The sequence below is a fragment of the Nicotiana attenuata genome, chromosome 6 (genome assembly GCF_001879085.1).
Source record: "Nicotiana attenuata strain UT chromosome 6, NIATTr2, whole genome shotgun sequence".
In the NCBI taxonomy this organism is placed as follows: domain Eukaryota; kingdom Viridiplantae; phylum Streptophyta; class Magnoliopsida; order Solanales; family Solanaceae; genus Nicotiana; species Nicotiana attenuata.
Window position 1 is genome coordinate 17322339 of NC_031994.1, and position 22182 is coordinate 17344520.

The 22182-nt window shown below is 36.6% G+C and overlaps 2 protein-coding genes and 1 pseudogene across 6 annotated transcripts; 2 read left to right on the forward strand and 1 right to left on the reverse strand.

Annotated features, from left to right (window-relative positions):
- Positions 2737-7919, forward strand: LOC109227659 (annotated as a pseudogene).
- LOC109226657 lies at positions 13214-21747 on the reverse strand. Of its 4 annotated transcripts, none has more exons than XR_002068105.1 (5): positions 21581-21747; positions 21432-21477; positions 20156-20233; positions 19161-19248; positions 13214-13434 (listed from the first exon to the last, which is right to left on the reverse strand). XR_002068105.1 is itself a non-coding variant. In XM_019391481.1 (4 exons), exons 1-3 carry the CDS (start codon positions 21725-21727, stop codon positions 20178-20180), a joined length of 249 nt encoding a protein of 82 aa, XP_019247026.1. In that variant the 5' UTR covers positions 21728-21747; the 3' UTR covers positions 13214-13434; positions 20156-20177. The 4 variants fall into 4 exon arrangements, 2 of the variants coding, with proteins under 2 accessions (XP_019247026.1, XP_019247025.1); XR_002068106.1 differs by having other exon boundaries at positions 13214-13444; XM_019391481.1 differs by lacking the exon at positions 19161-19248.
- Positions 13455-18991, forward strand: LOC109226656 (leucine-rich repeat receptor protein kinase EMS1-like). 2 transcript variants are annotated; one of them, XM_019391479.1, is made up of 6 exons: positions 13455-14456; positions 14628-15294; positions 15832-16101; positions 16186-16263; positions 16556-16702; positions 16770-18991. In XM_019391479.1, the coding sequence occupies exons 2-6, from the start codon at positions 14883-14885 to the stop codon at positions 18938-18940; spliced, it is 3078 nt and encodes a 1025-aa protein (XP_019247024.1). In that variant the 5' UTR covers positions 13455-14456; positions 14628-14882; the 3' UTR covers positions 18941-18991. The 2 variants fall into 2 exon arrangements, with proteins under 2 accessions (XP_019247024.1, XP_019247023.1); XM_019391478.1 differs by having other exon boundaries at positions 13455-15294.

Below are 22182 nucleotides of genomic sequence, written 5' to 3' on the forward strand. Positions count from 1 at the left end.
GAAAAGTATAGAGTTTCTGCTTTAGGTAAAGCCCGTTTTCTACTGTTCTTTTGATATGCAAGGTTTTCAGGTTTTCCCACATGCCTTTGGCTGAGCTTTCTATAGTAACTTCACGCAAAACCTCATTTGAGAGATTTAAAATGATACCTGTTTTTGCCTTTTTGTCAATAGCAGCAAACTCCTCGTTCGTTATTTTATCCGGCTTCTTCTCCTTTCCTTGCAGTGTCAAATCTAAACCATCATGAATTAGGATAGCTTCCATCTTTAATTGTCACATTTCAAAGTTTGCACTTCGTTCAAATTTATCAATATAAGTCTTTTTTAGAGTCATATTGACTACTTAAACAAACTCAGCTAGATTAGGTTTTGATACCAATTTGTTAAGATCGGGAACCCGGGTAGTTCAAAATTTAGCCAAATAACGTTATGATGACAGTAACAAGGACAATGCAAGTAGATAATAACGTTAACTAAAGCAGATAAAGAAGGCACAAATTTAACGTGGTTCGGCCAATGTAACCTACGTCCACAAGTGGAGAGGAGCAATTTCAATTTCACTATACCAACAATACAAAATTAGAGTAAAGACTCTAATTAGTCCCAAATAACCCTAAGAGAATAACCTCACAAAATTACTCCAAAGAAAAGGATCACACAAATGTCTCCTAATACTCAACTCTCTTACAAAATACTCTCAATACAGGAGAAGAGAAAGACGAGAGAATAAAGACTCTTTGAATTGTTGATGTGTTTAGAAAAGGAGAGCAGCAGCAATAGTATTTATTGGAGAAATTGAATTAAGTCTTGCAAGTTCACAAAGGCAAGTTGTCAACTTGCAAGAGATCTCCACCACTAATCCAAACTTGGTGGCCAAGAATAAATCTCTGCCAAGCACATCTTTCTTATAGGCACATGCCTATTTGCCAACAAAGAATGAGTTGGATTTTACAATAAAGAAACAATCATCCTTTTCTTATAAAGCCAATTAGGCCATATTACAAAATAGGTTCGGCTTCATTATACATCAACCGAGCTCCAGCGAAAAATCACAAAGGATGTACTCAACCCAAATTACAAAGAGCTCTAAAAAATAATATCCTTACAACCCAAAGGGACTAACAAATTATTTGGATGATTGTTATGTATCGTTTCATAATATATTTGTAGAAAATTCCAAGAAAGTCAATAGTGGAGTAATAGCCTGTTTGGTCAAGCTTCTTTTTGGCCAAAAGTGCTTCTTTTTTTGCTAAAAGCACTTTTGGCCAAAAATTGAGGTGTTTGGCCAAGCTTTTGGAAGGAAAAAAAGTGCTTTTGAGGAGAAGCAAAAACAGTTTTGGAGAAGCAGAAAAAAGTAGCTTCTCTCAAAAAGCACTTTTTTGAGAAGCACTTTTGAGAAAAATACACTTAGAATCAGTTTTTTAAAGCTTGGCCAAACACTAATTGCTGCTCAGAAGTGCTTTTCAAACTAATTAGCCAAACACAAACTGTTTCTCACCAAAAGTACTTTTGAGAAAAACACTTTTGAAAAAAAGCACTTCTCAAAATAAGCTGATTTTTGCAGTTTGGCCAAACGGGCTATAAAACTTATTTCTTGCGAGAGAGGTCTTTGTTTCTCTAACGTACATAGTCAAAATCTTCTTTTAAAAAAAGGATAGTCAAAGTCGAGTTTTTGACCAATACTATCCCTTTTCTTTGAGGCTAGATTAATTTTTGTCCTTCAAATATAACCCTGAGCATATTTAATTCCTTAAGTTTGTTAAAATAGAACACATTTAGTCTTAGTGATAGAATGTGTTCAAAAACTAACGATGTTACCCAACTCTGATTCATGAAGCAAATTTTCGCTCTGAAGCAAAACGTTTCCTCTCCTTTTATTGGGTAACACAAATTATCATTTTAATTCCTCATTTTTAGGTAATGTTTTCTAAAATTTGACATTGGAAATATCCCCTTCTACGTCAATTTCTAATTTGCTTATTGGTTTGCTTCAATAATGCCTATAAGTGATCCGGGCAGCTCTATTTTTTCAAATTTCAACTTTTCTTTTTGGAAAAATCAACCGAAAATTTTAAAAGTAAAAATTTCAACTTCATAATCTCAAATTTATGAGCTCTAGAAACTTTTAAGATTTTAAATTTATCAGCACTATATTATTAGTCGGTGTTGGTTTTATAAAAGATTTTCGATAAGTAAATTAAAAAGAGGGTGATTGCCGAAACCAACCCCATAATTGATCTTGGAATTAGTTTTGGTTTCTACATTTTGAAAATTGATTTTGATCTCCATATTTCAAAACCGAATTTGTTTTTGCTGACCATTGTGATTGCAGTTTGAAACTACGATTTTGTAGTTTTACTCTTTTGCGTTTTCTATGTAAACTAACTATTTTCCAAAAAGGCTGAACTAACTATTTTCCAAATAAAGGAAAAATGGAAACATTTTCTTGTCTTGTTGAGCTTTAAATTATTGCTGACTTAATCCTTTTTTTCATTGGCCAAAAACTCGTCAAAGTCTTTATTTTTGTCCAAAATTACACCTTTGCCAACCTATATTTTTAATTAGCCAAATTGCAAGAAATATTTTTGGTGAAAAATGAGAGAAATCTGCTTGTGGGTGTTGATTTTTCTTGTTAGCAAATGAGTGTTGTTGCTGTTATAGTTGTTGGAAAGAAGAAAGAATTGCTCTTTTGAAACTCAAACAAAACATAAACTACACAAATGGTTCATATTTTTCAACATGGGTAGCTAATGAAACTTCAAATTATTGTCAATGAGAAGGAATTATTTGCAGCAACAGTAGCAGAAAAGTCACAGAGTTGTCAATATCTGTGAAGACATTTATTAAAAAGATATTTCTGGTATTGAAAGTTTAAATAGTGATAATTGGGGAAATTGGCATTTCAATGCATCTTTGTTTCTTCCTTTCAAGAATCTCAAAGCTCTTCTCCTCCGTGGACATTCTATAGCCAACTGGATTGAGGATGAAGGTTCGTCTTCTAACTGTTTGTAAATATGTCTGAGAAGCACTAAAGGTAGTTTTTTTTTTTTTTGGTAATAACTGTGAAATATTACCATTTAACAACCAAATTAATATATCCTAAAGAGCACCTAGACACACTACCTCCTTCTAGGAAGGGTGCAATGTACTCCTAGGCCTCTAATCAATCACTAATTACAGAGTTGCTGTAGCAAATAATTGCAACCTCATAGCTTTCCTCGAGTTCCTGTGTATATCTATTCTACCTCTAAATTCCTTTAAACACTTTTCCATTATTGGCTTTCCCAGTGTGATAGATCAGGGGCCCCCAAATTGCTGCAGCTACTTCCTTTTTGAAGAACTTCCAGTGCTTTCTTTTAATCTTTTCCAGCAACTGCATTACAGTCTGGTATTATCATATCAGTCCATTTCTGTATAGCAACCCTCAATTCAGTTGTCCATCGACAATCCTGAAACAGGTGGTCTTGGGTTTCAGGAACCATATTATTGCATAAGCAGCATTCTATATCTTGTACTACCACTCAATCATTTCAACCTTTAGGGAATTTAATTTCCTCCAATACCAACTACAATCAAGTGGAAGTACATATGCCCATATGTTATTATTTGCTTTCATGTATTCCATGTACCCATTTGACCCATAACATGTCTTTCTTCACTACTAATTGCCATAATAACTTGCCCACAGAAGCAATGTTCCACTTAGTGCACCCTCTGATACTGAGTCCACCACATTTTTTCGGAATACATAGTTTGTCACAGGCTATTAGAGGTATCCTCCTTTTCTCTGCAGAACTTCCCCAAAGGTAGTCTCTACACTTTTTATCAATTTCCTTCAGTACAATTTGAGGTAGTATGAACACAGATCCCCAAAAGTTGTATATAGAGAAGAGCAGTGTATTAGTCACCTGTAGCCTCCCAGTATATAATAATTGTTTTGAGTAGACAACATTTATTCTATTGGTGATCTTATCCATAGTTGATGACACTCAATTTTACTCTGTTTCTTTGAGCTTAATGGTAGTCCTAAGTATCTTATAGGAAGTTGTCCAACAGAGAAACAAGTTCTGGCCAATAGTGCACTTTTTGTATCTTCATCCACACCAACAATAAAAATATTAGATTTCTCCTGGTTAGCCTCCAACCCTGTAGCACCACTAAAATGCTGTAAAACTTCCCATATGATTTTGGTGAATATTTTTCCCATATGATTTAAGTTATATACAGTAGGGGCAGCCCAGCGTACGAACTATCCCGTATTCACGCAGGCTTCGGGGAAGGGTTGTACCCCAAGGGGTGTGATGTAGGCATTCTACCCTGATGCAAGTATCAATGGTTGATTCCATGGATTGAACCTACGACCTATAGGTCACACGGAGACAACTAATGTTGCTCCAAGGCACCCTTCCTTGAGCTATATACAGTGGCAGTGTAATTTTTGTAACACTATTATAATTTGTCGAATATAGCAGAATATTATTCTATTTTTCAGGTTATCAGAGTTGCTACTGTATAAAGAGTTCTTTGTTTGTCGTATCTCAACTTAACCTCAGGCTGTGAAAAACTTATAACTGTCAATACACAAAATAACTTTTTGATCACTTTATTTATAGGTTTCAAAAAACTGAAACAACTAAAAAAACTCGAAAAGCTTGATTTGGCCGGGAAAAACTTCAATCGCAGGATATTTCTATCTCTTAGTCAACTTACATCTCTCAAGTCATTGAACCTCGGACGTAACAACATTGAATCAGGTTACAACTCGTGATTAATTTCCTCTGTTTGCCACTTAATTTGAACTATTTTAATATCCCCAAATCAACAATTACATATGTAACTCATCAGTTATCTTAATTTTAAGGTAATGAAAGATTAACAGGGTTAAGCAATCTGGAAATCTTAGATTTAAGCGTTAACAGATCGAATGATGAAAGTGTTCTCTCTGCTCTAGGTAGAAATTTCTCTCATCATAGAGCTTTCTTTACTCTTTTACTTTGGGAAAAGGGTCAAAAATGCTTTTTACCCTATGAAATATTTTAATTTTACTCTTCATTACACGTTGGGGCTATTCGTACTCTTGCCCTTAGCAAATTGTATCGTATGTGTCCTTGACGTTAACGGAGATCCAGTGTGGATTGGATGAATTCCACGTGTCAAAATACTTTGGGAAAAGTCCATATCCGGTAAATATGAACCTTTTTCTTGAAGTATTTTGATACTTGACAAAATTCACTCAGCCCATGCTAGATCTCCATTAAAGTCAATGCAAAATGATACAATTTGCTAACGTCAAGGGTATCAATGACTTCTAACATAACGGATTATAAAATTAAGATATTTCGTACAGTAAATGGGTAAATTTTATCCTTTCCCATTTTTCTGTTGCTACTTTTGCGAAAGTTTCCTGATAACAGTTTATAAATACTTGGCCAGAGCTAAATACATTTAGTACAACTTTGAAGAAGCTCGATATAAGGTACAACAGTTTTCAGAGCTTTATGCCAAATGAAGGTATATTTTGTTCCTTGAGTTTGTTATTTTCAGTTGATCGTGTCGCAATTATGTGTATGCGATGTAGTCATGTAGATATAGCTTATTATGTACTCAATCAAAATATCAAGCTTAAAAATCAAAAGAATTGAAAACCACAAAAAAAAACTCCACTTACTAGGGCTCCATTTGAATTAAAAATGTTTGAAATTCATAGTATTTTAATACCATTATCAGATTTCAAATCCTAAAATTTTATCCATGTTGCTCGGAGTCCCCGAAATACGACCACACCCTTGTTAGATCCTCCAAAAGTAGTGTACTTTTGGAGGATCCGATATGCACCTGGTAACATTTCCTGAGAGTCTGACGACTTAGAAAATCCCAATTTCATTTGAGTCATTTGCTAACCATTCAAAGCTCAAGTATGTCATTCCTGACGGCAATTCATTAGTTGTACGAACTCCTACTAGAAATTGGATCCCAAAGTTTCAACTGGAAGCCTTGTCTTTGACTAACAATTGCTCTGTAATACCAAATTTCCTTCATTATCAACATCAGTTGCGTCAACTTAGTCTATCTGATTGCAACATTGGTGGAAATTTTCCAAATTGGTTGTTGAAGAATAATCCTAGACTTGAAGAAGTTTATTTGGATGGAAATGCATTTACTGGATCTTTTCATGAGTGTCCTTCCTTCCTAAAATGAAATTTTTTGATATCTCAAGGAACAAGATTCAAGGACAACTTCCTCCCAACATCAGTTCTATTTTCCCGAATATCTTGAGGTTAAAAATGTCCAACAATATGCTTGAAGGCATGTTGCCTTCAAGTTTTAGCGACATGAAGAACCTATTTTTCTTGGATTTGTCAAACAATAAGTTATCAGGAGAATTACCAATTGAATTGGCTCGTAATGGATTATTCTTTCTGAGATTGTCGAATAACATATTGGAAGGCGAAATATTCCAAGGGTCAACCAACATCAATAATCTTCAGTACTTATACTTGGACGGAAACAACTTCTCAGGCTCAATTCCTCAAAAGTTGTCCTCTGCTCCCTTGAGTTCACTGGATTTAAGTAACAACAGTTTGTCTGGAAATCTACCTTCTTGGATTGGTTACATCCCTTCATTAACCTCCCTCACGTTATCTAGAAACCATCTAAAGGGTCCTATTCCAGCAGATTATTGTAGACTTGAAAAGCTTGAGGTTTTACATCTCTCAAGAAACAACCTTGTTGGTGTGATTCCATCATGTCTATTTGTGCAAAAACAGTTTACGAGGGCAATTCGATGTGTTCTCAAATAGCTCAAATTTAAAGGTATTGGATCTTAAAGATAACAACTTCAGCGGTTCAATTCCAAAATGGTTAGGCAGTATTGAAATAACCACCTTACTCTTGAAAGGAAACCATCTTCAAGGCAACATTCCCACAGAGTTGTGCCATGCGAGTGAGAATCATGATTCTTTCTCATAATAATCTCTCGGGGCCTATTCCTCTTTGCTTTGGGAACATAATGCAAATAGCAAGGATCAGTGAAGCATACCCCTGCGGTCTAATATTTAGTTATACAAGACGCCAGACGTGGGGTAGAGATACCATGATATATGTAGAAAATTCAATGGAGAGATCGACAGTTTCCTATCAAGATAACTATGCATGGGTTGAGACAGAGTTTATAACCAAATATAATACATATTCCTATAAAGGTAGCATTGTTGATTATATGTTTGGGATTGATCTTTCTTACAACCAGTTAAGTGGTGAAATACCTGAGGAACTTTACTGAAATTCGGGCACTAAACTTTTCACATAACAACATAACTGGAGTAATACCATCAGAATTCTCAAATCTCCAGAATATTAGGAGTTTGGATCTATCATACAACAACTTGACTGGGAGGATTCCCTCTCAACTTGTAGAGTTGACGACTCTAGCAATTTTTAGCGTAGCACACAATAATTTAACAGGTAGGACTCCACAACGTACATCTCAATTTGCAACTTTTACTGAAAGCAGTTATGAGGGAAATCCTTTTCTTTGTGGTCCTCCATTACATATCAATTGCATGGAGACCAAAGAGATACCAACATCACCTCGTGTGCCAGATTGCTGTGAAGATGATACTGGTTTTCTAGATATAGAGTCGTTCTATGTTTCTTTTCTTGTGGAATATGCAAATTTGGTTCTTGTAATGGTTGTAGTCCTCTAGCTAAACCCCTATTGGAGATATGTTTGGTTTTATTATGTTGAGTCTTTTATGTATTCATGTTACTATCTTTTTGCTTCCAAATGTATATGACCTTGCATATTAATGTCACTTTAATTACATAGCATTTCATTATATGCGAATCGTGTATGTGATTTGTTCGTGGTACCTTCAAGTTTATTAATACTAGTGAAAGTTTTATTCATTTTCTTGTGTCTTCTCTAGGCACTTGCCAGATTAATGTTCAGCGCATCATATGAATCATCTGTATGTACGCACAAGATAATGTTGGGACTCTAGATTTGGGTTGAAGCAGATGCGGGCTAAGGCTCATGCTTATTGTTTATTTATGTACATTAGTTTAGGCCCATTTATTTTGTAACATTGTTAGCCTGGTAGTCCATTTTAGTCTCTTATCTTTTACTCAGTATTGGGCCATGTATATATTGAGAAGGACCCGATTGTAACACAGTAGTAATTCGTTTTGCTTGTTCTATCAGAAAATATCTCGAACTTTCTCACTCACCTCTGTCTAACCCTAAATTATTCTTCGTCGATTCTATGAAATGTTGGTCATTAACATGGTATCAGAGCACAGATCTGTGATCGTCTAGTGTTGCGCTTCCGATCGATTCTACCCTCGCCGTTTTTCATCAGAGTTTTCGAAGTTCGGCAGTGTTCGTCGATTCGCTGGTTATTCCAGTTGATTTCTTTATTTCTGGTGGTTTATCTACGCGACGGAGTTTTTCGGCATCTAATGTGAAGGACTCGTCAATATTCTTCAAGCATTAGGTTGTTTCTGAGCTAGGGTTTTGAGCTATGTTTTTCTTATCATCGAAGGCCGTTCTCTTTCCGGTTGCGAAAGAGGCTGGTATATTTGTTCTCTTCTCCCTTATTCTGGTGATATTTTGCTGTTGCTCTCCTTCTATTAGCTGATTATATTTTGTTGTCAATATTGCGAATGGTAATTCCGATCCCACTCAGTCAACCCCTGCATCTTCCACTAGTTCGCGTACTATGTTTCATGAGGACAATTATACCCATCCATGTCACCCCTTATATGTTCATCCTTCTGATGTTCTTGGGACCTCTCTTGTCTCCACTCCTTTTAATGGAACTTGTTATGGTAGTTGGAGACGTACTGTCTTAGATGCTTTGTCTATTAGAAATAAAAGTGACTTCATAACAACTGGGAGACCTCCTGATGGGTCACCCTTAGCCAGACAATTGCAGAGATGCAATGATCTCGTCTTGGCTAATAAATTTTGTCTAAAGAAATTGCTCGAAGTGTAGAGTATTCTGAATTTGCTAAAGACATATGGAGTGAATTAGAAGAGAGATATGGTAAGGTTGATGGTGCCAGGGTTTTTTAGTTGAAAAAGGAACTGGCACATATCTCTCAAGGGTCACTCGATATAGCATCTTACTTCAATAAAATAAAACAGTTGTGGGATGAAATTGCCTCCATCTCTGCTGGTAGAGTGAGGGTTTGTACTTGTGGGGCCAAATCAGCTGAGGATGAGGAATAAAGGGCTTATCAATTTCTTATGGGTTTAAATGAAACTTATGTTCAGACCAGGAGTAACATTGTAATGATGAAGCTCCTCCTTTCTGTTGGTACAGTCTACAGAATTCTTTTGTCTGATGAGAAGCAGAGGCAGGTATCTGCTGGGACTTAGTTTCCCTCTAATTCTGCTTCTTTCACTGGTGGTATATTAAACTCTGCATCAACTTCCAACACTACTGTTGTGTCAAATCCTAACTTCTCTTCTAAGGTTTCTTTTGAGTCTACTAGGGATTCTGTGGTATGCAAATATTGCAAAAAAACCTAGTCATAATATTGACAGGTGTTATAAGCTGCATAGCTTTCCCCCCAATTTCAGACCTATAAAGAATTTGGGCCCTAAAAGATCAGTTGTTCATATTAAGCTTGAATCCAACACCATGCATGTATTTCAACTATGGAGTGCGGTGCTGATGTGTCTGAGTCTCAGAGTCTTTCTGCAACGCATGGCCTTACCAAGGACCACTATTCCTAACTGATGATGTTACTTAAGCAACAGGCCCAAATTACTGCTTCCCCTCTTGGTTCTAACCTCATAGGGTCTGCCAACTTTGCTGGTATGTTTTCCCCCTAGAAGGGAGTGTCTTATGGAGCCTGTATGTTAAGTAGAGTAGATGAAATAGTTTGGATAATAGATTCAGGAGCATCTGATCATTTGACTTCCATTAAAAGCCTGCTTTTCAACATAGAAAGCTTACATGTTCCTTACCTAGTTTCCCTTCCTAATGGATATAAAGTCAAAGTCACTATTATTGGTTCTCTAGCCTTATTTCCTGATCTTATTCTTCACAATGTGCTTTATATTCCTAGTTTCCAATACAATCTCATTAGTGTTCATTGTTGTGTCATGATGCTGATATTGTATAGTTTACCAAGACTGCTTGCACTCTACAGGGCCCTTCAGTGAAGAAACCAGTGGTGCTTGGTAGGCTAGACAATGGTTTTTACAAGCTCTTTCAGCAAGCTACTTCTGTTGTTCAACAGTGTTTTGTTCCACCTTCTTCTAGTTCTGCTAATTCACTTTCTTCTGTTAATACTTCTAGTTCTGTTTCTTGTTCATTTCCTGCAGTCACTTCTCATGTAACTAGTGATACATCTACTGTAAATACCATTGTTGTACCTAATAAAGTCAAGAATGTTGATGTTGTTTGGCACTATAGACTTGGGCATATCCCTTTCTCTAAAATGAAACTTATGAATAATATTGGTTGTACTTTTTTTTCTAAACAGTCTTTTGCTTGTCCTGTCTGTCCTTTAGCAAGACAAACAAGATTGCCTTTCCCTGACAGTTCTATACAAACTACTAAACCATTTCAATTGATTCATATAGATACCTGGGGTCTATATGCTACACCTACTTATAGTGGATCTAGGTATTTTTTTTTAACCATTGTTGATGACTACACTAGAGCTACTTGGACTCATCTAATGGGTGCCAAGAGCAATGCTTTTGACCTTCTCAAAGGATTCATTGCCATGGTTAACACAATTTCAGTCTATAGTCCAAACTGTTAGGAGTGATAATGCCCTTGAATTGGGGTCCAGTATTGCAGGTTCTAACTATTTTTCTAGTAAATGGATTATTCATCAAACATCCTGTCCATTCACTCTACAGCAAAATGGAGTGGTAAAGAGAAAGCATAGACATCTACTTAAAACAGCTAGGGCTCTTCTTTTTCAATCTCATCTCCTTATTCAGTTATGGGTAGATTGTATTCTTACTGCCACATATTTAGTCAATAGGTTTCCTTTTGTTTTACTTCTTGGGAAAAGTCTTTATGAACTGTTGTTTGGGTACATGCATACTCTCACCTTACAGGCTTTGGGTGCCTTTGTTACTCTACTGACACTAAACCTCATAAAAACAAATTTTATCCTAGATCCATTCCATGTGCCGTTGTAGGGTATGCTTTTGCTCATAAAGGATATAAACTATATAATCTCTCTAGTTAAGCAGCTTTCACCTGTAGGGATGTCGTTTTCAAGGAACACATCTTTCCCTTCCTTAATTCATTTGTTGGTTTACCCACTTTTTCCTCTCCTTTCCCTTCAGCCAATCTTTACTTTTCTCCTCCTTCCTATCTTTCTTCTTCTTCATCCTCTTCCTCTTCTCTTTCATCTTCTCCCTCTACTTCTTCTTCTCCTGCTTCTTCCTCTCCTTCCTTTTCTGATTTTCATTCATCTTCTTCCAATCCTTCCAATCTTTCCAATCCTTCCACTTTTTCATCTCCTACATCTGATCTTCCCTTGAGAAGATCTTCTAGGCCTCATAATCCCCCTACTTATCTTAAAGACTTTGTTTGCCACTCTTCTTCTCTGATATCTACCTCCAGTCATGATGCTCCCTCTATTACTCAACTTCATATTCCTGAGCCTCACTCTTACTCCCAAGCAGCAACTGTCCCTGAGTGGGAGGATGCTATGAGGAAGGAATTTGAGGCTTTGTAGGCTAACAAAACTTGGAAAATTATTGAGCTGCCCCCTGGCAAAAAGCCTATTGGCTGCAAATGGGTTTATATGGTAAAGTATAAAGCTGATGGGAATACAGAGAGCTATAAGGCTAGGATAGTTGTAAGGGGTGATACTCAAGTGGAGGGTGTTGACTTCCATGAGACTTTCTCCCCTGTTGTCAAAATGTCCACTATTAAGACCTTAGTTGTTGTGGCTGTCAAGAAAGGTTGGCCTATATTCCTATTTGATGTCAACAATGCATTCTTGTATGGTGATCTTGATGAAGAAGTTTTTATGAAACTCCCTCCTAGTCTTTCTGTTGGGTCTTCTTCTTCTTCTGCTCCTCTAGTATGCAAGCTTCAGAAGTCTTTATATGGGAAGAGGCAAGCTTCCAGACAGTGGTATGCAAAACTATCTCAAGCCTTACATTCTAGGGGTTATGTGCATTCACTCAATGATTATTCTTTGTTCATCAGGGGTTCTGGCAGCTCCCTGGTTATCTTAATTGTCTATGTGGATGAATTAAAGGCACTTCTCACTTTGGCCTTTTCCTCTCCTGATCTCCCGTTACAGGCTTATTGTGATAGTGATTGGGGCTCTTGCCCTGACAGTAGGAGATCTGTTTCTGGTTTTTGCATATTCCTTAGTGGTAGTCTCATTGGATGGAAGTCGAAGAAGCAGGCAGTAGTCTCCTTGTCTTCAGTTGAGGCTGAGTATAGGTCTATGAGCAAGGTTGTGGCTGGAATCACTTGGGTATTCAGGCTCCTGTCTGACCTTGGAGTTGTGCTTTTGTTCCTCTTGTTCCCCTTTATTGTGATAGTCTCTCAGCCATTCACATTGCTCGCAATCTAGTCTTCCATGAGTGGACCAAACATATTGAGTTGGATTGTCATTTTGTGCGTAGCAAGCTTGCTGAAGGTCTCATCAGCTTATCTCACACATCCAGTGCTTCTCAACTCGTTGATGCCTTCACTAAACCCCTGGGTGGGCCTTCTCTTCATCTCCATATTCACAAGTTGGGGGTTCTCTCACCCTCCAACTTGAGGGAGCTGTTGGGAGTCTAGATCTGGGCTGAAGCAGATGCAGGCTAAGGCCCATGCTTATTATTTATTTATGTACATTAGTTTAGGCCCATTTATTTTGTAACATTGTTAGCCCATAGTCCATTTTAGTCTCTTTTCTTTTACTCAGTATTGGGCCATGTATATATAGAGAAAGACCCGGTTGTAACACAGTAGTAATTCATTTTGCTTGTTCTATCAGAAAATATCTCGAATTTTCTTTCACTTGCGTAACCCTAGATTCTTCTTTGTCGAATCTATGAAAATGCTGGTCATTAACAGATAAAGATTGAAACATCGTTATAGAGCTTTCGAACTGGACCACGCGAAAGACACTACTGCATACAGTAGATTTTTGGCATACAATGTGAAATTAGCATTGTTATACCTCAAGGTTGTGTCATGCAAAAGCAGTTTATCAAGTACTCAATAGTAACTCGTTTTATTTTCTCTCTTTGTATATGTTCTCTTTTGAATGTACAAAGGGGTTAATTTAACATACAAGTATTGTAATTTAACTGCTGGTGGTGCTTGTATTTTGATCCCCTTAGACATGAATTATAATGATTTTATCTCTCCGCAAAAATAGCATTAGAAATACTCTCCATTTCTCCTCTTTGAGTTGCATCTTGCGAGACTTCTACTGGTCCATTTATGCCTGAGAAAACCTAGAAAAAATCAGCCACAATTAAACAACTAAAAAAAGTAACTGTGTGAGGAAGCGATCTTCATTTAACCAGTTACAATTTGAATAGAAGAAACCTTACAAAGATTTCATGTGTTTTATTACTCATCTCCTTTGAAAATGTACATATTACTAAAATAACACTTGTAAAGGAACGTAAAACCGATCTCCTGAAATTGTACATTCAATTCTTTACATTTAATGTATGGTTACATCTTACATCTAATGAAAGATAATGGAAGGCAACAATCGACAAGCTGGTGTGGCTTTCTTTACCATAGGCCCTTATGGTCCGGCCCTTCCCCGGACCCCGCGCATAGCGGGAGCTTAGTCGGGCTGCCTTATTTTTTTTATATTAATAAATTGCTAAAATTCTTAGATGCAATCAATGGTTTGAAAAAATGCACACAGCTGAATGAGCCATTTCCTATATATGGTCCACTGAAATGAGTGCTAAGGACTTACCAACCCACTAAGCAGCCCGCCCCACTAACCAGACGGGCTATCTTTGACATTGGCACAAATAAACTATAAACAAAACAAAAAGAAGGAAGAAGAAGGCAGCTAAGGATTCAAATCTTGTTTACTTGTTTGGCACAATAGACAATAGTTATCAAAGTATTGCATGAAACTTCCCCAGAAGTGACACTAGGTTTTTTTTTTTTTTTAAAAAAAAAAAAAGTGACGCGCTGAAATCTTTCCTCATGAGAAAGGGTCTGAAGTCATTGATGGTGATAGTCAAGGTCTTCTATTTTTTTTTTCCAAGCTTACCTTTAAGTCAATCAAATTGCAAGCAATATTTTGATGCAAATTAGAGAAAAGAACAAATGAAGTAATATTAAAATAGAGCAAAAATAGGCACAGAAGGACAAGAACGACATATTAAAAGAATAAAATAAAAAAGCTGAAAGGGAGATAACAAGAAAAGTTGTTGCAGAAAATTTCACTCAAGTGTCTGCATCAATTAGTGCACTAAATTTTTCTTCAAGAGAAAGGTATGATTTTCAGTTTGCACTAGGAATCTGAAGTGTTTGTGCAAAGATAGTTGTTTTTTCCTCTCTTTTTTTCCTTTTTCTCTTTTATGTAAGGATATATTGATTCTTGAATCATCAACCTCCTCCTCTTATATATAGTCTGATATATCTTATAGTCTTGTCAATATTCAGTCATCAAGTAGGTAAAGTAGGCATACGAACCAATTTGCCTAAACTCTATCGGAACAAAGCAAAGAAAGAGGCGGAATAGACAAGGGCGATCTTGCTTGGCGCGAAGGCTGCTGGTTCGGAGGTAAAGTACAGTACTGAAGTTCCTCGGACTTCCAGGCAGTTTTTCTTTTGTGCAGCTGTTCACTGTTGGATCTCGCCAATACAGCTCCCTATAGTTTTCATTTGGTCTATGTAACTAAATACAAGTTGGTAAAGATGCAGAATATGACTAGCAAGATAGTATATTGGTGGTTGTTGATTTTGTTCATAGCAAATGGATGGTGGTGCTGTTATTGTTGTTGGAAAGAAGAAAGGACTGCTCTCTTGCAACTCAAGGCAAATATAAACTACACAGGTGGTAGTAATTTGTCATCGTGGGTTGCGAACGAAACCTCAGATTGTTGCCAATGGGAGGGAATTGTTTGCAGCAACACCACCAAAAGAGTCAGTGAGTTGGCCATTACTGTCAAGAAAATTAGTCAAGAAGAACAACTTAGGACTAATGGTACAAATTCTGATGATATTTTGAAGAACTGGCTTTTCAATGCATCTTTATTTATTCCCTTCAAAAATCTCAATGCTCTGCTCCTCCCTGGACATTCATTGGCCGGTTGGGCGAAAAATGAAGGTTCGTTCTTTCTATATACAACTATAACAATAACAAACCCAGTGTATTCCCACAAGTAGGGTCCGAGGAGGGTAGTTTGTACGCAGACCTTACCCCTACCCCGCCTTTAAAAAGCAAGGAGGTTGTTTCCGGTTATATACTAGGCACAAAGTTTTCTTAAAACTTGTGACCTTAAACATGCTATAACAATTCCATGGTTATAAGAGCATGTCATTACGAGTAAAATGAGAAATTTACAGTTCAAGAGATTTCAAATATAAAAAAAGGTGTCATTCTCTTTTAAACAGACTAACAAGAAAAGAATATCATATAAAATGAAACAGAGGGAGTAATACATATCTACAAAATGGTCCTGCCTATCCACATAGGACTTATTAGTATGATCACAATAATTTGAACTACAACTTCCAAATGTTAACTATATACTGGTTTAAGAATGTTAAGTTTAAAGTATAGTCTATTTGACTGTCGAAAACTTGTCTCTGACATGTAATTTAGCATGTCTGTTTAACAAGTTTCTTGATAATTTCATTACAGGTTTCGAAAAACTGAGACAACTGAAGAAACTAGAAAGACTTGATTTATCAGGGAATCAGTTGAATCGCAGCATCTTTCAATCTCTTAGTCAACTTACATCTCTCAAGTCATTGAACCTCTCACACAACAATATTGGATCAGGTTCCGACATATGGTTTGCACACAACAAAATTGGATCAGGTTCTGAGAGATTGTCAGGCTTAAACAAGCTGGAAATCCTAGATTTGAGCAATAACAATCTAGATGATGAAAATATTCTCTCTACTTTAGGTAATTAAACTTGTATAGTTTCCCTTTTCCTTCTTTTTTCTTGGTAGCTTCATAACATAATTGTAATTATAAATTCCTGGACAGAGCTAAATACATCTAGAATGGCGTTGAAGAAGCTCGATATAAGGTACAACGCATTCCGAAGTTTTATACCAAATGAAGGTACACATACTTCCTGAAGTTTCTTCTTTCAGTTGATTTTATTCTACCCCATATATGTCTCGCTGTGCAAATATTTGATTTACACGCAAAGACGTTATCTTAAATATATAGATGTACATGAGCTGTAACTCTCATTATCTACATCTTGGTTAACAATATGCTGTTCCACCATTTTAAGGGTCATTTTCAAGACGCCATTATCATCAAGTCATGCATTTACATTTTAAAGCATACTTTTTTCACACCTAAAACTACATGTTGAGGATTCTTCTATGTTTCTTTGGCATGTAAGAGTTGGGAGCTTTAAGAAATATAGAGTACTTACTGTTGGATGGAAACACGTTGGACGAAAACTTTCTCAGGAGCAGTGGTGTAATGTCATCTCTTAAAGTATTATCAGTAGCTAACTGCAACCTCAACGGAACCCTACCTCGTCAAGGTAATTTCAGATACAGCATTCACCACATTATCTTTTACACAACTAATATACTTGTTCATCTTTATAGGCTGGTGTGATCTAAAATATCTGGAAGAACTAAGTCTTAGCAGAAACAGCTTCACTGAAAAACTCCCTACATGTCTAGGAAACTTGATATTTCTTCGGGTATTGGATCTGACCATGAATCAGTTTACTGGAAACATTGCTTCATCTCCGCTTTCAAGTCTCTTGTCCCTTGAATATCTCCTGTTAGCAAACAACAACTTTGAAATACCAATTTCATTCGCGTCATTTGCTAACCATTCAAAACTTAAGTTCGTCACTGCTGACTACAACTCAGCAATTGTACAAACTTCTTCCAAAAGCTGGATACCAAAGTTTCAATTGGAAGTCTTGTCTTTAAACAACTGCTCTCAAATGCCAAGTTTCCTTCATTATCAACGTCATTTAAGGCTTCTTCGTCTCTCAAAATGCAACATTGGTGGAAACTTTCCAAATTGGTTGTTAGAAAACAATCCTAGACTTGCAGAAGTTTTATTGGACGGAAATGCATTCACTGGAATTCTTGAATTGCCACTCCTTTCTAATCTAAAATCTTTCGATATCTCCAACAACAAGATTCAAGGACAACTTCCTCCTAACATTGGGTCTATTTTTCCAAATCTTGTGATATCAACGATGTCCAACAATATGCTTGAAGGCTTGTTGCCTTCAAGTTTTGGTGACATGAAAGATCTTGCAGTCTTGGATTTGTCTTACAATAAGTTAATAGGAGACCTACCAATTGGATTGGCTCGTAAAGGATCCAAGTTAAATTTTCTGAGATTGTCAAATAACATGTTGAAAGGGGAAATATTTCCAATTTCAGCAAACATCAACAATTTCGAATATTTATACTTGGACAGGAACAACTTCTCAGGCTCAATTCCGCAGAAGTTATCCACTGCTCCTTTGATTACATTGGATTTAAGTTACAATAACTTGTCAGGAAACATACCAGCGTGGCTTGGTAACATCCCCTCCTTAACCTCCCTCGCGTTGTCCAGAAATCATCTAAAAGGCCATATTCCACCTGATTACTGCAGACTTGAAGGACTTGAGGTATTAGATCTCTCTGACAACAGCCTTGTTGGCGTGATCCCGTCATGTTTCAATGCTTCTCTCGGCTTAAAACGTGTGTACTTGAGCAAAAACAAGTTACAAGGGGAATTCAACATGTTCTCGAACTCAGATCTAAAAGTCCTGGATCTTAGAGATAACAACTTCAGTGGTTCCATTCCGAAATGGCTGGGCAGTACTCTTGAGATAACCACCTTACTCTTGAAAGGAAATCGTCTTATAGGCACCATTCCAACACAGTTATGTCATGCAAGTAACTTAAGAATTTTGGATCTATCTCACAATAATCTCTCAGGAACGATACCTCATTGCTTGGGAAGCTTAATGCAACAAGATATGTTAATAGAACTATACCCATACAGTTCATCATTTGCATATCCAGGATTCCAGAAGTTTGGAGACGACACCTTGATAAACATAGAATCCTCTATTGAATCATCATCGACAATTTTCTTTTTAGATAGTTATGCATGGGTTGGAGCAGAGTTTACGACCAAATATAATACCTATTCCTACGAAGGTAGCATTGTTGATTATATGTCTGGAATTGATCTTTCTTGCAATCAGTTAAGTGGTGAAATGCCTAAGGAACTCAGTAATCTTACTGAGATTCGGGCACTAAACTTGTCACATAACCACATAGCTGGAACAATACTATCAGAATTCTCAAATCTCCAGAATATCGAGAGTTTGGACCTGTCATACAACCACTTGTCTGGAAGGATTCCTACACAACTTTTAGAGTTGACAACTCTAGCAGTGTTTAGCGTGGCACATAACAATTTAACAGGTAGGACTCCACAGAGTACAGCGCAGTTTGCAACTTTTAATGAAAGCAGTTATGAGGGAAATCCTTTTCTTTGTGGTCCTCCATTACACATCAAATGTATGCCGACTAAAGAGATACCAATATCACCTCCTGCGCCAGATTGCTGGGAAGATGATACTGGTTTTCTTGATAAGGAGTCATTCTATATTTCCTTTCTTCTGGCATATGCAAATGTAGTGCTCGTAGTGGTTGTAGTCCTCTGTGTAAACCCCTACTGGAGAAATGTTTGGTTTTATTTTGTTGAGTCTTTCATGTATTCTTGTTACTACTTTTTTGCTACCAAAATGTAAACTGTACATATTAAGGTCATTGATAAGTTAATCATGCCTGAGTTCTGTTCCTATACCTTCTAGTTTCTTAGTACCAAGAAAATGATTATCGAGATGCTACTATCTGCTTTCCTAACAAATTCCAAATGAACATAACCATTTCAAAAATCATCAGCAAATACAAATCTTTTCTACTCTAGAACACAAATACATGATAAATGTCACTGTTAAAAGAACATACCTCAGCAAATTTAAGGAAAAGACTGCATAGCCGCTGTAAAAATTAGGTCCACGTAATAATCCATAACGATCAAAGTTGAAGCATCATCCTATTGGTCAAGCAAATTCAATGAAACAATAACTGGTACTATAGAGAAGCAGCCATAAACTAGAGTCTTGATCAATTTGAAAGATATAAAAAAAACTGAATTTTGAGTTGTCCGATCAAATAAAGGGAAACTGGAATTCATAAATGCCTTAAAACTATTTCAAGGTTGACTTTTAGTTAGATTCATTTATGTAATGGTCATTCAATTGCTTGTTGAGAAAGTAAAGGAGCAAACCACTTGGATAGTGAGAGTACAAGGGAAGAAGGACCAAGTACGAAGTCAATGGTTGCTTTTATTCATTTTCAAAAAGCATTAAAAAACGTACTTTTGTATTATCAATTAGAAAGTCTTCCTTTTAGACGATTATATCAACTAATGAACTTAACATTTTTAATAAAAGTAAAACTAAAGTTACTTATCTACTATGCTTGGTATAAATTTGTGTCCGTAACTTCTCTTCCCGACCGCATTCTTTCTCATAATAGATTATCTATTTCCATTCAGAAAAAAAACTAGCAAAATGGCAACATTTTCAATTATTACGGTCTCCAGAAACCAAATCTAAAAGTGTAGTAAACATAGAATACAAAAAGAAAATAAACATACCTTTATAGTTTAAAGTCATACTCATCTCAATGTTTATTAATTCCATCATATAATAGACACATTTTCAACTATTCCAGTCTCCAGAACCCGAACCTAACAGTGTAATGAACATCCAACACAAAAAAAGAATGGACGTCTTATACTTTAAAGTCATATTCATCTCAATGTTTATCTATAGTAAACAAGAATTAGTCATCACTGTGGATTTTTCTTAGCCCCCATTTGTGTGTGTGGGGGGGTGGGGGGGGGGGGGATCAGCAGAAAAAGAATTGTAAGCCTCCAACTTCAAAAAACGCCTCACCACCGAAAATCAAAATGATTTCTCAACTCCTCTTGTCTTTCTGTCTTCTTTCATTACATGCCTTGAGAGCCTGAACTTCTGCAACCAACCAGTTTTCAAATAAATTAGAAAGCAAAAACAATTCAGCACGCATTTTTTAAATTTCCCTGACCGTGTTAATCAAACTGATATTTTAAACAAGGGAATCTCAGTACACACATATGTACAGACACACCTGAACACAAAAGTGTGCACTTCTGTCATACTGAATCACAAGCCGGATGAAACATGCACATGTGATTCTGAGTAGAGATCCCGGTATACTATGTTCCAATCCGCCACTTAAAACTATTTCTTAATATTCCACTTAACTTGGATACTGTACTAACAGCTATGTTACATGAACTCTCCAAAGATGTTGCCGCACCTGTGCCGGATCTTCCAAAAATATAGTACTTTTGAAGGATCCGACACATCCGACACACACCCAGCAGCATTTTTGAAGAGTCCAAATAACATGACTAACAGTGGTAGAGCTACCTATTAGGAAGGGGGTTCAATTGCATCCCTTTCGTTTAAATAGTATTATATTGCATAAAAAGGGTAAAAATAACACCTAAGGGTATGACCTAGTGGTCAGTAAAGTAGGTTGAGAACCATGAGGTCTCAGGTTCAAACTAGGTGATTTCTTTCCATTTGTCACAAAATTTGATGGACAAGAGTCACGTGGTACATATGCTGGTGGGAGACGATAGGCGCAAGGTGGTCCGGACGCGGTTTTCAGAAAAAATGGTAAAATATTTTTTTTTGTATATCTATACATTATTGAATCCCCTTGACAAGCGATAAATGTTGTATTCTAGCATTTTTTGAATCCCCTTCCTGGTTCTGCCAGTGTGTACTAAAATACGTAGGTTTCATACAACCACCACAACTACTACTGCACATATGCTATATGAATCCTCATTATTCATGTCGCTCCGTTTAAGCCATTTTGAGTAGAAATTATTATGACCCTTGTTACTCGTTTTCATCATGGTCTTTAAGATAATCTATTCAAAACTAATCTCAGTTTGATCCCCTAAAGCAGAAGCTATAAATAACAACAAAGAGAGCAAACGCAAACCACTACAAGATTCCTAAATTTTGCATTCCAATTTAAATACTGCATTTTTTCTCTCTTTCTAAATGCTAAAACTCGTATTCATCAACGAAAAACTTAAAGAAAATACCCGTTTGACACTAATGGAAAGAACAAAATTTCAAGCAAAATAGAGAGGGAAACAATAGAAGATACCCTTTTGACACGACTTCCAATTCCTGTCAGTATTTATCAGACAATCCTGCAAATATAAACCCTTTGATCAGTTCCATTTCAGGGTTTAGGGTTTTAGAATTTCATACTATTATTTCCTAAAAGCGAAAATTTTAAAATATTTAAAGAACCTGTAAAGATAAGTATAGAGAAGAGCATTGGTTGAGCTGCTTCACAGTCTCATCATCTTCGTCGGCGTCGTCCTGGTGCAGCGGCGGCGGCAACGGTGGCGAAGAGGGTGGCGCGTTGGGAGTTTGCTTTCGGTCCATATATGTCATCAATGGTTAGCTACTTTAATTGGGACAACTTTTTAGTGGGTCATTTGACCGTATAAAAGTGAGAAATTCAAAAGAAATTTAGGATGGTTAATTAAAAAATAGCCACAGTTTCAAAAGTAATTAAATTTAGCCATTTTTTTATGGTAAAGTTCAAAATCCAAAAATATTCCAGCATAACATGCGGGAGTTCGAATTTTTTATATGTGAACTTCGAGCATAACATGCTGGAATTTCATAATATGCTGGAGTTCCAACATAATTTGCTGTAAGTCTATACACAGGTGCTCTAATTTCCAGTATATTATGCTGGAACTTTCCGTGTGCTAGAGTTCCAACATAATATGATAGAAGTTCATACACCAGTGCTCCAATCTCCAGTATATTATGCTGGAACTTTCCATGTGCTGAAGTTCCAACATAATATGATGGAAGTTCACACACATGTGCTTCAATCT

Excerpts from the sequence above, each read along its gene's own strand:
- LOC109226656 (XM_019391478.1), top strand. The coding sequence starts at position 14,883 with ATGCAGAATATGACTAGCAAGATAGTATATTGGTGGTTGTTGATTTTG. Across the intron at positions 16,102-16,185 it reads AAATATTCTCTCTACTTTAG|AGCTAAATACATCTAGAATG; the intron begins GTAATTAAACTT and ends ATTCCTGGACAG. Across the intron at positions 16,703-16,769 it reads CGGAACCCTACCTCGTCAAG|GCTGGTGTGATCTAAAATAT; the intron begins GTAATTTCAGAT and ends TCATCTTTATAG.
- LOC109226657 (XM_019391481.1), bottom strand. The coding sequence starts at position 21,727 with ATGACATATATGGACCGAAAGCAAACTCCCAACGCGCCACCCTCTTCG. Across the intron at positions 21,478-21,580 it reads CTCTATACTTATCTTTACAG|GATTGTCTGATAAATACTGA; the intron begins GTTCTTTAAATA and ends TTATATTTGCAG. Across the intron at positions 20,234-21,431 it reads TTGGAAGTCGTGTCAAAAGG|AAGTTCAGGCTCTCAAGGCA; the intron begins GTATCTTCTATT and ends GGTTGGTTGCAG.